Source organism: Ambystoma mexicanum, chromosome 9, assembly GCF_040938575.1.
Source record: "Ambystoma mexicanum isolate Mex_15411 chromosome 9, UKY_AmexF1_1, whole genome shotgun sequence".
NCBI lineage: Eukaryota > Metazoa > Chordata > Amphibia > Caudata > Ambystomatidae > Ambystoma > Ambystoma mexicanum.
The window spans coordinates 1,444,014,478-1,444,031,021 of NC_090931.1; the positions used below are offsets into that span (position 1 = coordinate 1,444,014,478).

The 16,544-nt window shown below is 46.5% G+C and overlaps 1 protein-coding gene across 2 annotated transcripts in view; it reads right to left on the reverse strand.

Annotated features, from left to right (window-relative positions):
* Positions 1–16,544, reverse strand: part of IHH (Indian hedgehog signaling molecule) — a 188,787-nt gene that overhangs the window by 37,292 nt on the left and 134,951 nt on the right. Inside the window, exons 3-4 of one of the 2 annotated variants that reach the window (XM_069616865.1) lie at positions 7,693–7,864; positions 5,214–6,129 (exon numbers count right to left, since the gene is read on the reverse strand). The exons of the other annotated variant lie outside the window; for it this stretch is intronic. Of the exons in view, the coding sequence (XP_069472966.1) occupies positions 5,943–6,129; positions 7,693–7,864 (359 nt within the window). The 3' untranslated portion in view covers positions 5,214–5,942. Of the gene's footprint in view, positions 1–5,213; positions 6,130–7,692; positions 7,865–16,544 lie in introns of those variants that run through there. 2 annotated transcript variants of the gene reach the window in all.

Genomic DNA, 16,544 nt, shown 5'->3' on the forward strand with positions numbered 1-16,544 from the left:
TAGTTACAAGGCATTGGGCCTCATTACGAGGTTGGAGGTGACTCCGGCACCCGCGAAAGGGGAATCACCGGGCCATTCTGACCTCGGCGGACCTGGTAATTCCCCTTGCGCGGGTGCAGGAGCCGGTACGTCCCCATTCCCATTGAGCCCCAAAAGGGCTCAATGGGAATGGGGAGGATGGCAGCAATGGTACCGTTTATAACGGTACCGTTGCTACCATCATGTTCTGTTCGCGGGTTCTGGTACAGCCACCTGGTCAGACCAGGTGGCTGCAGGGGCACCCGCGAGCAAATCCCCTAGTATGACGGTACAGTAGCAACGGTGCCGGTAGCGACACCGGCACCGTTGTTGCCTTACCGCCATACTCCTAATGAGGCCCAGAGTGTCTATACATAAAATGGATCAACAAAGGTGTGAATATAATGCCCATGAGTACAGTACATCAATGAACATGAATGGATTTGGAATCATACATAAACATCTGTAGTAAAGAGATCTTGAATTTTCATTTCCCCACTAACCTCACCCACTCTCATTCAGATCTGCTAGAACCCCATGGTGACCATGCACATGGCAGCGGTACACAGTATAAACCTGAAGAGCATCACACAACGTATCGTTGGAGGTGCGCACTCGTTTGTAGCAGATATATCAACAGTGCAGCGGCACATTGCCTGTGGAGAAAGCAGGCTGGTTTGCTCTCTTTAACATGCTGTAGAGTACAGGCTCCCTCCTTGTTGCACCCCCAGAAGGAATGATACATTTGGGTGTCACATGCTTCATATCCTTGGAGCTTATCCACAAAATGCCCCCGTTGACCGAAGTCAGTGGTTCAAAACTCTGGACCTCCAGCCTACAAGACGACCATGTTTCAGGGTCACCACTGTAGTACATGACTTCCCATTTGTATCCATGAGATGTGACTTCATCTCATGAATATTCATGATCCATATCCTGAAAGCCTGGCCTGGTTGTAGCCGTCAGGGTCCAGAGTTGCTCAACCTTCATCTAAGTTACAATTGTCCCATCTCTTTGATCAATGTACATTTCCCATCTCAAATAAACTGTTCACTGCAGATCATGGGTCTAAAACCAGCCGCACTCCAGGTACTTTGGACTACAACTCCCATGAATGCTCACCCTTGACTGTGCTTGCTAGGGATGATAGTAGCTGTAGTCCAAAACGCCTGGAAAGCTAACAGCTGCAGTCTCTAAAGATGACTGTGCGCAAGGGATCACCGCTTCCCGACAGGGATGTGTCAGTCTCCCAAGTGTTTACCCTGCAAAGTTTTAAAACTTGATTGTTCACCTGCCATTTATATGCTTTAAGGCTGGATGTAGGGTTGCATAGCAACGTGGTTTAGAACGAGCAAGAAAGGAAAGAAAAACTTCTTTTCACGGCAAAGGAATCACAGAAGAAAAGAAATCGTAACTTCCCCAACAATCCTGCCCTAAAATATTCGCTCTCCATTTGAATTATTTGCGTATATGTTGCTTTCTTTACCCAGCTGGAATATTGCAACTTGCTGTACTGGTAGGAGAGACTGACCTCCAAATTTGTCGCAACTCAATGTTAAGACTCATCAGAGGCATCAAACGTTCACATAACACATCATAAACCCGGCATCACGTGAACCTGTGGTCAATAATTCAATAAGTTTACGACTTTAAGCAGAACCTGTTGAATATTGCACCAATTATAACTAAAACAAGACCGTTTAGTCTATTTTCTATTTTCAACACTCGAGAAAGAGCTCCAGTGGTAATTCTAAATTTCTGTAACCAAGAATACATGTAATGGAAGGAGGATAGGTAAGAAAGTAAGTCCTACTGTATAATTGCACTTTAACACCGGAAGTAGGTAAGGAATGCTTAAATCCAATCTTATTTCCCATACAGGAAAGGTTCTATTAATATTATCGACCAGGGAATTTAAGATATGGAACCACTCTCAAATGAACGAACATCAAAAAGATAGGTGAGTCCGTGCTCATCTCACGGCAATAAAGTATCAACAAAACAGCAGACTAATTAAGATCGAACATGGCATTACGTTATTACTTAGAAAGATTGCAGATGTACAAATGAGAAGATATGTACGCAGATAACAGAAGTAGTATGGAAGTAATGTACAGCATTATCTATTTTCATTTTAATGTATATGATGACTGAACTAGGAGGATGTAAGGTTCTGAAAAAGGATCTATTATATAATCAGAAAGCAATTGTTGCAATTAAATTTGGACTAGCACATACTTTTGTCTCTATCTTCTTGTTCTATTGGCTGCTTCTTAACAATTCTCTCATTTTTTATTTAGTTTTGGTTGAGTTCATATGATAGTAATCACTCGATTTCCTGATAGATAACACATTCTCGTTTTATGCAATATATGTTAGGCGGGTCTGATCATGTATATAATTATAATATTACAATCAAAGCCTTGAAAAAGCTCTGTGGTTCGAAACGTGTTGGCAGGGTAGCGACTGATGGTATGTTGAAGTAGACCTTTCCTGAACTTGTGTGGTTTACAAATTATACAAACTATAATCTATTTTGAACAATATATTGCATAACAGTTTATTATATAATATACAGTGACTTAGAGAACTATCTTGTATGATGTTTCTTGATTAAACTATACAGGTAAACGTCTTTAGGAATCATTAACGACAGAAATAGCGTGCTAGCGCACACCAAAAATAGGAACGCATTGTGCCACATTGGCATCGGGCATAGTGCCATCAACTGAGTGTGCACACGTAGCCATCTCATTTTCTAATTGAACTGGTTGCGGGTCAAGAAGCAAATGTGTTTTGCCCATTCCGACAGATCTGAATGAACTTCTCACGCTGGCAACATAGGACAACCCTGATCCCTGGAGCTGCAAAGTTTGCAGATGACAGGAGGAGAAGTGGAAACTGAAGATTTGCAGATGTGATTTGATGTGAGATCCTTGGGAGCTTATCTACTTGCATGTGACTTGAGGAGACCTGGAACCCAGTGTACTGTGTTGTGAGAACATTGGGATTCTGGCTTGAGGAGGGGTGGTCAATGATGAATGCGTGGATTTTCTGGGCAGGAGTGCTGGCTATTTTTATAGGGGATATTTTGGGGTAGGATTTTTACTTTTTCTGTAAATGGGGCGGTTATATGGGATCATGTGTCTTGCTGGAGATGGAGTTGACGATGAAAATATTTCTTAAGAAGGACAAGGATGTATGTTAAGCTAAGTGCATTTGATGCTCCGGTCAGTGGTAAAGGTAAGAGAGGAATGAGAAGAAGGTTAGGAGGGAGGGATGGTGAAAATGACAGCGGGAAGGAGGAAATATTTGGGTTTGGTGGTTCAGTGAAAAGCAGGGTGTGGTCACTATTGCCAGATGCAATATGCATGTTGCAAGGCCTAAGCAGAACATGATTTATATGGTGCGTGTCTCAAAGTGCACATCTGCATTAGAAAGGTTCTGCAATGGGCCCCAAAGCTCAATTCCTGTCAATGCCCTATTCTGTAGGGGGAATCGGTGAGGATAGACTGCGTTTCACGCAATCCTGGTGAGAGAGGGGCCCGGAGCCTCAAACCCTGGTCTAGATTGTGTGGACGGCTGCAGGAGATGGCCATCTTGTTAGCTCAGTATCTTGGGGGGTTTTGGCGGATCACCCTGTGGCCATTATGGTCAGGTTTGAAGAGGATTCAATTTTACAGCGGGTACAGAATCAATGCAGAAGTGTGGAAAAACCCAACAAAAACAATATTCATAAGAAATCTCGTTCAACACGCATCCATTATTTCAGGCAAAATGTTTACATTTACCATTTACAATGATAGACTCAGGCCTTACTCTATAAAATTAATCTCAGATATTTCATTTAGCAAATAACGTTCTGTCACATCTTCTATGTCAACACAATACATGTCACAAATAAACATCATTAGATAATTGTACCAATCTCTTACTGGGGTTAGTATGCGCAATATCATAAAGCACAAATATCATATAGAACACAATAAGTTAAAAGACACTGGCAGTATGTCACACAATTATCTTCTTTTAGACGTACGTATTCTTTTTACAACATTGCCCCCAAATAACACTCTCGCTGTAAAACAGCCTCCCTGTTACACTAGGAAAGAGACCAATGTCGACACAATGTGTTTCGGCCATTGATAGACAGTGCATTCTACTATTCTACCATTGATTAACAACAGACCTTCATCAGGACAAACAAAATTTCTGTCCAACAAATGCAAATCACACTGTATTCAGCTTTGTGTATGAAGCCTTTTCCAATCAGATAGATTATGGGATCAAAGAGAAACATTGTTCAACATTTCTGGTCAGCCGACAGCCATCAATGTGTTTATCATGAGGAAAACATCTCTGCACCTCCTCTATGGGACCTAACATCGCCAAATGGGTAACTTGTATTTCTTTAATCATTTCTTTTTTTAAACTTTTCAATACGTTTTAGTTTTTTCTTTTTTCCATTTTTGATTTTTTTTAAAACTCTTTATTTACAGATTTTACACTTTGTCACATAAAGAAAACCAAATCAAACAGAACAGTTTTAAAAACGTTTTTATCTGACTTGTGCAATGGAGCAGGCAGCAGCAATAGGAAGTGTTAATAGCGTGGACTCGGGAAGTCCCGTGGGATGGGCGGGACCACCATCCACCTTGGACAGGACCATGTCTGATGTTATTCCTGTTAAATCTTAATGCGGTAGCTGTATCCATTTCTTAAACTAAAAGGTTGGTTTTAGGAAAGTTGGAGGACTTTTTCGATGTTGGGGTTTAGGATTTACCCTGGGGATTGGCATATACGTTTTGAGCTGGCAGCGCTCTTTTTGGTTACTCAGGGAAACAGGGTGGTGCTTGTAGGTTATATTTTGCAGGGAATTGGGGGTGCATATCAATTTAATCGTCATTCATGTTTTTGTGTTTAGTGTTTGTATGGCTGGTCAGTGCTTTAGGTAAAGGTAATGTGCATTTGAAATAAAAAATACATGCACCCTACCTCCCATTCACAAACAGATCATGGCACTCACATAACCCTGCATGCGCACTTTAACACACCACATGGTCATTTTTCACACTTAATGCATCAGCGTGGCATGTTCACCAGCTCAGGGCCACATCACACACACAAGTAGATGCACACAACTGCACACTCAAGAAAGGAAAGCCTGGACTAGAATAAACCAGACGAGACCAGAATTCAAAGCAACATTTTATTTAAAGAACCGTGTAGCTTTCCTAAAACAAATATATACAGCCGGAGTTCAAAAATAACCATAGATTCTAATTACAGTAATATATTAACTATGTTTATCATGTAAAAAATAGAACATTTACTCAAATCAGGTCTCTCGCTTCTCTTCTTCCACTCTACTCTCCGCGCCACCACTTGTTTACCCCCTCGTTTGCTCTCCTTCACTTTCTCTCTCTCTCTATTCTTGCCCCTTCTACCTCAACATGCCTCTCACTTTTTCTTGCCTCCACCATTAGCTCTATCGTTCCACCTGCCCTTTCCCTTCCCTTCTCCTTTGCTTTTAAACCCCTCCCTTTCCTATTTCTTTCTCGCTTTTCTACCTCTTCCCACCTATGCCCCCTCCTAACTCCCCTGCCACCACTCCCTGCCTCCCTCACACCATGTAGGTCTCCTTTCGTCCGCCTCCCCTTGTTGCCAATTCCTCTGCCTAGTTTGGTTCCCATCTTCTCCAGTTTCTGCCCCTTTGACTCTGTGTACGCCTATCTCCATTGCTTCCTCTCTGCCTCTATAGTGACAGCTCTAGACAGCATCTATCGTCTACTTCTACCAGGCTTTTATACGCCTTCTGGATCACTCCCCTCTTGGATTGACCAGAGAAAGTCTTTTAGCTCTCCTCATCCCCACCCTCCTCACCTAGATCGCACGCCCTCTTCTCCCGCTCTTTAGTCACTGCCTCACATGGCCTTGCCCTTGCCCGGCCACCTGCGTTTCCCTGCCTTCCCGTCCCTCCTCTTCTCCCTGTTCTCATCCTCTCTCCCGCGCCCTCCTCTGCCCTGCCGTCCTTCCTTCTTCTTCTTCTTCCTCTTCTTCTTCTTCCTCTTGGTCCAGCCGGAGGAGCCCAGCTCCTCCTCAGCAGCGGGCCTGAAGAGAAACACAAGACAGCAGTATGAGCTTGAGGCAGCACTGTGGGGACCAAGGCGTGTCTGCATTGTGTATGGTGAATCAGCCCTGCTCAACCACTGACTCTCTCTGTGACCTTGTGCGTTTGCTTCTATGTATTATTGGGTGCACCAAGCCACCAAATAGTAAAATCCAGTCGGGTTTTCAGAATGACCACAATGTTCAAATGATCTTCAATGAAATACATCGTATGTATATATTTCTCATGCCATTGTGGGTCACTTGAACCCCAGACGCCATTACACTAAGCAGTGGTTTGATGAGCGTAGTCCTATTTCCCTGTGCCTCAGTCCCTCCCACCCACAGGAATTGACCCTTCATGCAACTACGGGAAGGACAGCCGCTTTCTCGTGCTCAGCAACTGGCTGCTTGCGTGACCTCAGGGAACAATTGCACGCCCCTTTTCCTCAACCCAATTCAGACTCAATGGCTCACGCTTTATGACCTCAAAAGGTGCCCCCAAGCTTTGCCTCAGTCCAGTTCAAGTTCGGCCACTTGCTCTTTACATAGACTTTCTTAATATAGCAAACCATGCTGGGTCTCGGAGGGCATCCACCAATCCTGCGGAAGGATATGAACGTGTCAGAGGGCATTCCTTCTAGGTGGGGAGTGCTGCTCTTTATCATACTGCTCCCAAGAGCTGATGTCAATGGAGAGAGGATGGGGTTTCCAGGGCAGAAAAAGAGCCCCATTTGTGGTGATATTTAAAGGGGTCTGAAGATGGTGTTCATGAGAAGGGAGATCGGGTCTTTCCTAAGGCGGAGAACGTTTTTATTTTATTTTAATAAACACTACTGAGACCGGGGATATTAATACACAGAGATAACCTGTGGTTCATGATAGGTGAAATAGGACAGTATTTGCCGATCTGCTGTAGGTGGGAAAATACCAAATTTGACAAGTGGCTTTTGGGGATAAATAATGTCACATGAATCTTGATGTCTATTCTCTCAGGAGAGGTGAACATGCTGACGTGTTTCGGTCTGTAAATAGTGGTTAATAGGGGCTTCTTCAGGCCAAAAATCAGTGCCTCAATCTAACCTCCAAGTGCTACCACTTACTCTGTGTGTGACCCAAGAAGAGTCTGATTCCGTCCCTATGCATCTGTCTAACACCAGCGCTGTGTTATATGACAAGTTGTTGTAACCCACACAACCTCCCTCTCTCCTCTTAGCTCTGTCCTTCATTCTGTGAGCAGCTTGGACAGGATTCACATGTCTTCAATGTTTACTATTAGGCTATAACATAACTTAGCTTTTTGAAGCCAAAGCATTGTGAACTGATGCCATCATGGCAGCTAGAGATTAACAGAAACCTAATTCAGAGCATCACAGAGTTTCGCTCTTGGCTGGTGAGCTGTTCCTCAGGGTTCAAAGATGATATAGTCAGCAACCCGTGCACTATAGAAGTATATTCACTTGCTCCAACTACTGTACTCTACAAAGGTCATGGGGTGTTAGAAGACTAAGAAAGGTTCTGTGGGCTAGTAGTCATAGGCAGAGAAGTACTCTGCAGTCTACTTACACACATTGGCCGAGGCATGCGCCGTAGCCGACCTCTGCCTGCAGCTTGTAGGTGCTCCACTCTTTCCAGGATGTTGGGGAGCTGGCCACAGCAGCGTCTCTGGCTCCAGGCATCATCACCATCCATCCGTAGCGCGGGGGGAACCCGTGAGGCAGAGCGGCCTGCCCTGATTCTGCGGAAGAAAGATGCAGAACCGTTGAAGAGAAAGAGAAAGGAGGGCGTGGACCAAGAAATGTGTGCAAGGGTGGGTACGTCTTATTGCCGAAATGCATGTCCCTTTTTTATGTTTGGAGCTGGTGCTCACCTATATTTGTGTGACCTGAAGCCAGGAGAGAGAGTGCTAGGTTGTAGGGGGCTGGCTCCTGGATACTTTAACATTCCCCCCCCAAAGTAATTGACACAATGTCAATTGTTCACTGCTTTCACAGCTGCATCCCTCTCCTCTGGCCCTCTCCAGCCGTGAGCAGAGGAGGCACCATTCATAAGGACATGTGGGTTGTGGGAGTCTAGTAGAGGAGGGTTTTACCCACAGAGCAGATGCCACTTCCTTACCGCTAACTTGAAAATCAAGGTGCTGACATGGCCTCGATGCATGGGACGTGGGGTTATTCCCCCCCCCTCCTTGTGTCCTTGAATAGACATAAAGCAACTAAAAGATGAAAAACCATGAGTCGTGCTTTGGCTGAAAAATCTAATCTGATAGGTAATATTTTTAAATTATAACCTAGCAATCTTGTCAGCATTTTGCACGCAGCCTCTCTCCCAGTTATCCGGCATGTTTAGGCTCCAATAGGAAGCAAGAAGGTAACGAAAAGAGGGTGGGCTATTCTGAGCGGAGACTGTGGGTAAGGGGTTGATTTGCCCGGGTCCAAGCCACTCCTCGCAAAACCCATATTGACTGCAAGAGGTGAGGGCAGATTGGTCGATCCAGTAAATGCCAGATGAAGTGGTCTGCTACTTGAAAGAGTTTCAGGTCCACTCTGTAGGGACCCTCCTGACTATCCCATATCCCATGGTACTGCTCTCCACTGTCTCCCGGGTGACCAACGAAACCATTTGTGGGGAATATGTAAGCGCATCCTTATTCATTGCTGCACTAAACCAACAACTGGTTGGAGCACTAGCCACACGGCTCAGATTTCAGGGAGAAAAATAGAAAAGCAAAATACCCTTGCCAGAGAGATTAGAGTCCAATCCCCTAAACCTCACAGAAGATGGTGTTTGATGCTAGCATTTTGGTAACATTCTACATTTTAAGAGTGGTGTTGAGGAGTTACCGGCAGCCTCTCTAGTGCTGAGAGCCAGTGAATTAGAAGCTCCCCTTGGAGTCGGGCCTTCTTTCTTTTCATGCTCTTCTGCCTGCCCATTCCAGTGCTGGGTTTAGGATCAGAATTTGCTAAAGGGTTGCGTGTGAAGGCCTGCCCACCCTATAACCTTTACCTTCTGTAAACCTAAACCAATGGGGTAAGCTCCTGAATGACATCATTGAATGCATTCTAACCTCTCCTATTTTAGCGGTTGTGTTGTTATTATTATTATTATTATTATTACTACTACTATGGTATTTATTGAATGTGGTCCTACCTTTGGGAACCAACCTAGCAGTTAACAATCATAGGGGAAGAACGCAGTGAGGGAAACAGAGAAAAAGGGAGTGGGGAACTAACAACAGGGGACATCGGGCAATTGACACCAAGGGATCTACAGGCAACCAGGGGAGGAAACAGTGGGGAGCAGATCAGGGAGTGTCAGGTAGGGTGTGGAGTGGAGTGTGTGGACCTAGGTGTTAAGGTGGAGCCATTCCTATAGAGGAAGGTCTCTGAGGTTGACAGGGAGGAGGCTCCAGAGTCTTGAAGCATAGACAGAGAAGGCATGTCTTCTGGTTCTTTCCTTCCTGCACCGTCTGAGTTCAAGTCTGCACAGGTCCTGACTTCTGGTGGATCACAGGCCTCTGGAGATGCTGAGTTTCTCAATGAGGTAGCTTGTAAACTTTAGGGTGTCAGCCTTGTAGATGATGCAACAGGATTTAAAGATGATACAGGCTCCACTGAAGTTCCATGAGGGTCAGGATGATGTGGTTGAATTTGCTGAGTCCTTTGATGAGTCATGCTGCTACATGCAGGACACAGCTCAGAGATGCAAGTGCAGTCGATGGAAGGCCTTCTGGTCATTGCCACCTTTCAGGTGGGAGAGGGCCAAGGCTTGGGCAGCAGATCTGAAGTTCTTTTCTGGGATGGAGGGATTGATTTTCCACCGTAGAGAAAGTTGGTACCAAGCAGTTTGTGCCTTCCTTGCTATGTGTTGTTTGAAGGCGAGCTGTCTGTCGATGTCGAAACCAAGGGACTTGGCGCAGGCGGCCAGCTGGGGTGTGAAGCCCTCGAGGTTCATAGCAGGGAGCCAAGTCTGAATGTCAGGGTATTCAGTGTTGTTGGTCAGCAGTAGGAATTCAGTCTTGGAGGGCATGCGTTTCAGGCAGGCACTGGACATCCATGACTGGATCAATGTGAGGCAGGCTTTAGCCTGTGGATGTCTTCACTGAGGATAGCTTGAGGTAGATCTGCGTGTCGTCTGCATGTTTTTGGATGCGGATGTTGTGTGGAGCAGAGAGGGTTCAGAGCAGTTCCACGTAAAGATTGGATATCACAAGGGACAGGATGGATATGTAGAGTTGGTGAACAGCAGGAATCCATTTGTACGAACTGGTGGCGATTAGCAAGATAGGATTTAAACAAGCGGAGGACGTTCTTGCTGATCTGCATGTTGCGATGTAGATTGTCAGTGTCTGGTGGTTTACTTTGCCAAATGCTGCTGAGAGGTCAAAGAGATCTAGGAGGCAAGGATGGCCATCATCGAGGATTTTAAGACCATCGTAGATCACCTTGATGGTAGCTGTTTCTGTGCTGCATCTGGGTCTGAAGCCAAATTGGTCGGACTGAAGGAGGCTACTGGCCTCAATGTGTTGGAGGAGTTGCGTGGCTACTGCTTCGCAAGGATTTTACCTAGGAAGGAAGATGGGGGTTAGTTGCTGAGGTTGTCATGGTCCAGCATTGGTTTCTTGGGAAGCGGGAGGATATGTCTGGTCTTGAGGGTTGAGGGGTAGGGGCCTTGAGTTAGGGAGCTGTTGATGATTGTTACATAAGCAAGGAGTGCTTCAGTTGAAAGGGTCTTGAGTACGGGAGAAGGGAAGATGTCACCTGCATACAATGTGTCCTTGAGCGATGCTAGGGTGGCAGTGAGGTCTACCATAGTTAATGTCTTCAAAGTTGTCCATGTAGTTGTGGTTTTGTGAGGGTGTAGTGCGCTGTCGCTTGTGGCCTTGGTGTCTATGTGTTGGTGGATCCTGCTGACCTTTCTGATGAAGAATGAGTTGATGGCTGTGGATTTTCCGATGGAATGCGGTATGGGCGGGTCGGGCCGAGGGTTGACGCTCTGCTTGATGGCTTTGAAGAGGACTCTGCTTTCACTGTTGACATTGGCTATGGTGTTTTGGAAGTAAGTGGTCTTGACAGTGGTGATCATTCATCTGCTTGTAGAACGGAGCTCCTTGAGCAGGGAGAGGTTGATGCGCTGCATGATTTTTGGCAATTCTTTTCTGGTTTTCTGATGGTTCGTTCATTGAAGTTCAGTTCTTGAGTGTGCCATGGTGCGGAAGGTTTAGGCTTGAGGGTGCGTTATTTCACTGGGGCATGGAGGTTGATGTTGTTTGTGAGGGTGGTATTGAGTTCTTGTAGAAGCAAGTTGCAGTCCTGGTTCGTAACAGGTAGATCAGCCCATTTGAGGTGGAGTTTGGTGATGTCTGCTGATAGTCCCTCCACTGGGAAGTTCTTGAATAATCTGAAGACTTGCTTGCTGGGTTTCCGATGTGTTTGCTTGAAAGGTGTGATGTGACTAATCTCAAAGGGGGTTGCCAGATTGTCTGACCAGTCGAGTGGGATAGGAGGGCTGTGATGGAGGCTGGGCAGGGCGGTGAGGCTGAGGATATTGCCTTTGCTGTAAGTTGGCTCTTGCGTGTGCTGTGTGAAGTTCAGAGTCTCGAGTAGGCACTGGAGATCTTCCTTGATTGACTCGGTTGCTGGGCTGCCCAGGGATGCTAAAGTCACAGAGAAAGATGGTGTTGGCATGTGCGAGAGACATGGTGGTGACCGAATCAGTCAGGTCTTTGATGAAGGGGGTGTTGGGCTTGGGTGGTGTGCAGATGAGATGGAAGGGCCTATATCCGTTGTGAGCGAAGGAAGGCTGCGTGGTCCTTGCAAGCATGGGTGTTACCCAAGGGCAATGCAGAAAGGGTTATCAGCCCAACAGGATTAGTGCACCTGAACGCATGCCCGTGTAAGTTGCATTTGACCGTACTTTATTTCACTAGGCTTATAAATGCATTGTTTTTTTAATAGAATACCCTTTTTGGGGGTGGGTAATTGTATAGGATTTGGAATTATTTTCTCCTGTGGTACATTAGGCAAGGGCAAAGTGTGCCCATTTCCTCTAAAAGTGTAAAGCCGCGGTCAGCCATCCTCTAGCTTCTGGGTACAGGTGAGGCAGGTTCACCCACTGCCTGGCTCACTGTGTTGGAGGAAACTTGCACACACTGATCTATAAGTCCCACCCACATTCTATGCCGCAAGCAGGGATACGCTTGCCAGGCAATCTCTGGGAATGTCATCCCTCTGGAATGGAATGTCACCCAGCCCACTACACGTTGCTACGTCAAAGGCATCAACCCGGCTAGTTAAGTGTTTGCAGAAGTGCAACTGGCCAGGGCCACCATTTGGGGGCATGAATGGACCCAGCTGTACAGAGCCTGCTATGACACCCCGTAAAACAGTGGGTGATGGTCCAGGCAAATGTGACTTCTGCTGACCATGGCTGGAACTGCTGATGAAATAAATGAATCCCTAAAAAGGTAGAGCCAGTCACTGCTCTTACAGCGACACCTGCTGGCCAGAACAGGGAGTACCTTTGGGGTAATGCAGAGCACATGGCGAGAGAAAGTTGCACGTATCTCGTATAGTGACACCTGCTGGGAACTGGCTAGTGCACCTGGCCAACAGATCACCTGGTGTGTGAGCTAGAACTACAATACACACAAAAAGATGGGGCATGTAACCATGACTGGAGCGTCCTTCGCATGAAATGACACATAAGAACCACGAAAAGACAAACACAACAGAAATTACTTACCAAAAAAGAGCTGTCTAGTTAGAGTATTTACCACGCCAACCCAAGTGCCAACCTTACCAGGTATCCACTTGTGAGAAGGTAGCGGTGAGGCGTCTCCGAGGAGGTGGGCACATGGCCTAGCGGATACTATTGGATCGCTTGTGCCCCCCTTCCTCCAGAACAGTTTTGTGTGGCTCTACACTGCCACCAAAATGCACTTGCCACAATTTTCCCTTGCTCTTAAGGAATCCTTGCCCATAGTGCCCGGCAGCGAGCCACGGCCAAATCAACAGGGTGCCAACTCAGAGTGGCCATACTCAGACATTCTCAAGTGTGAGGATGCAATTCTCACCCAACCCAAAGAGCACGCACATGCAGATACACACGTGCATGCACACACGCACGCACGCACGCACACACACACACACACACACACACACACACCAGTGCATGAGCATGCCAATCCATCCACTCAAAGGACACATACCCCTTCCATATGTCCAAGCTCTCCCACCCCGCACCCAAGTCAGTGCACCTATGCAATTGTGTTCCAACATGAAAGACATACAAACATCAATGTGTCCTCACACGTTCCACTAAAAGCACACACACCACCATGCTTGCGTATGTAGACCCCTCCCCCCCGCTCCCATCAGTGCCTCTTCCTTCATTTCTGGGCAGCAGGTGAATTTTAGGGAACGCATAGTGCCCCTCTACCCCTTCATATGCATCCATCTTTCTCTCGCAATATTAAATGCGTCTGCTCATGTCGAGTCCATGCAGCTTGGAGTTGGGGATCATTGGCACGTGAGGTGCTGCCATTAAATGGGGCAATGCACTTGCAAGAGCATGGAACGTGTACGTCATTGCACATGCTGGGGGCACTCATTGCTACAGGTGTTGGGGTGCAACTCTAGAAATGGATGGGCTCCGCAAAGATCACGCAGTGCTGTGTGCCCAGAAGCCTGACTTATGTGACTCTGGCCTCTTCAAAGGTTCCAGGGCCTGCTGCAGCAGAAACCCCATGCATACAATGCTTCACAATAGAGAGCATTTTAGGGGGCAGTGTTTAATAACCCATCAGTGTGAGCTGTTATCTGGCTTCTTGTTCTGCCCTGCCCCTTGGTTTCAGTAGCCTGGGTCCTGCTGGCCCACAGCTTGGCATTGGCATTTTGCGGGACTGGGAGCTCATCAAACTAAGACGGGTACATGTAGTCGCAAAGGATGGGGGACAAATGAAAACCAAGAGATGGCCTGAGTGACATCAGTAGGCTTTCCCTTCCCATCAGGAACATTCAAGTGCCATCCAAGATGGCGTCTCGGGTGACCTAGCAGTGGGAGGAGGTTTCAAATAAAGACTCTAGCAAGGACCCCACTGAGAAGTCCAGCAGAGATCTTTGCATCTCTAGGTTATAGATGGCAATGCAAGGAGAACTATGGGTGGGTGGAGAGACGCTGAATGTCAGGACTGGTCCACAGTACACAAAGATGTTTCCTATGTTGCAAATGGTGTAAGAAAAAAACATTTGTGCATTACAGTCCTTGCAGGTGATTAGTACCCCCAAACCATCAATGCTGGGGAAAAAAACAAAAGAGATCATTTATCAGGCCAACACCGCCCAATATGCATTGTTCTCTCCGATACCCTTCCACTCGGATATCCATCGCTGCCTTATCTCACTGATCACATTTTGTTTCTGACCAGTTTTGCAATCTCCTACAGGATTGGAATAACTGAAGCTCGGTGTAACGCAGGCAGCCATCTTTGACTGGTGCAATCATCAGCACTGGTCCCCTGGTATTAACGTTCTTTCTGGTGATATCTGTGAACTACAGAAGTCACTTACCGTCTACATCTTCCAATCACAATTTATAGGTCCGCATAACTATAAAACTATCAAATATATGTGTTCTGTTGGACTTGTTTTATGTGCAAGCACAGTTCTAACCCGTGTATTGGTTCTATGATAGAGAACTCAGAGTGGGGAACATTACACAGATCAAAATGGAGGTTGATTTCCCGGCCTCCCTGGTTGTGTGTAGAAATGCCATGTTATTGCTGGCAGGCGACCTTTCATGGTTGCTCTGACTGTTAACATGCACCATCTTGGTATAGGCAGGCTAGTGTTTTATCACCAGAGGCAATCATAGGGATTTTTCAAATGACAAACTACCTCAATATTTGTGAATAATGTGACAGCCAATGTAACACTCAAACCGTGTGTGAACTCGTAGCATCACGTGTTCAGTAAATGTGCTTTGACAGAGGCTACTATGATCAGAGGGGCCTTCTGCTGTGTCTGCTGAAAGAGATGGAAAACAGGGTGTTTGTCGCTCCTACACCCTAAGTACATACACATGTTACAAACGCTTTCCCGATCCCCCACCCAAAGTACACACACAGAGCTGTGCATGTGCTCTCACACCCGTTACCAAAGGTGTGCAAACACATCCATAAGTAGGGTGTGGCAATAGAACAAGTTGACCTTAGATAACGCACTTGCACCCATGTAAGCACTCCAAGTCAAATACAAAACTCTTCCATATGGGTAAATATAGAAATGTATGCACACACATGCAAAGACTAACAGGCAAATACTTTATATTTTGCATGGAGCAATGCCACACCTTACACTGACAGGCATGCAAGTATGCTCCCAAAAACACAGCAACACATGCACAAAAACACACGAAATGGCATTCTGCTAATTACGCTTGTGTACATATGTTAATATTATGGGCCCAATTGATGGAATTATCAAGGGTATTGAGCACGCACCTGCACGAAAATCTGCCTTGGTTGATTTATGGAATCGAATGCGCAGCACTTTTCCTGGACTTGGTGGAGTTTGCGCTAGCTCCGCACGTCTGTGTGAGCCGTCGAGGGCCTTGCATGAGACTCCAAGAAGAGCGTGGGCATGGCTTGCACAGAGGGCTGGAAAGGGCAGAACACCAAAAAATGAGGCTGAACTTGCGAAATAAAGTGGGCGTTCCGAGGGACGGCCTGCAGGCAGTCCCTCGCACACCCACAATTGTGTGGCACAAGACGTGTTCATGGATTCGATCGCGCAACGTCTCACCTGAGAAATGGCCATGCAAGTTCTTCATGCGATCCACCACCCAAAAGCATGCGCAAATGCCCTTGCATGTAGGATTTGCAGCACGCAGGTGGGGTTGCATGTCGGATTTTGGGGTGCGTGTGCTTAATCAGGGTTCTGATGTAACTTAGGGGTGTCCATAAGGAGTGTAGTGGGGTGCAGGAACGTTTAACAGGGTGTGCATGCAGATTTCCCGAGTCATTGCCGAGTTTTGATTGCATGTTGTCGGGGTGCTGAACCCGCGCATGGTCCCCGAGTCGCAGGCCTGCTTATGGGGGACCCCATGCACGTTTTGAAGGGTGCGTGTATTCGCACCCGGGGGAACGCACACATGTAGCTGCTCTGGCTGTTAATGCTTTGTGTGTGGGCATGTGTGGGATGGTCTGGGTGCGACTTGCGAGTACGGTTACTGTGCGCTGTAAACTCCATGAATACGCTGGGCGTGCATTTTTCTTTCTGCGCACAGACTCACACAGTGTCCCGCTCGGTGGCGTCCCTTGTGGGTTTTCTGCTCACATTTCCATGAATCGGGGTCTAAATGTGTAAATGTATCTGTGCATAACTGAAAACCAGTACATATTATATGAGCCACAGCTT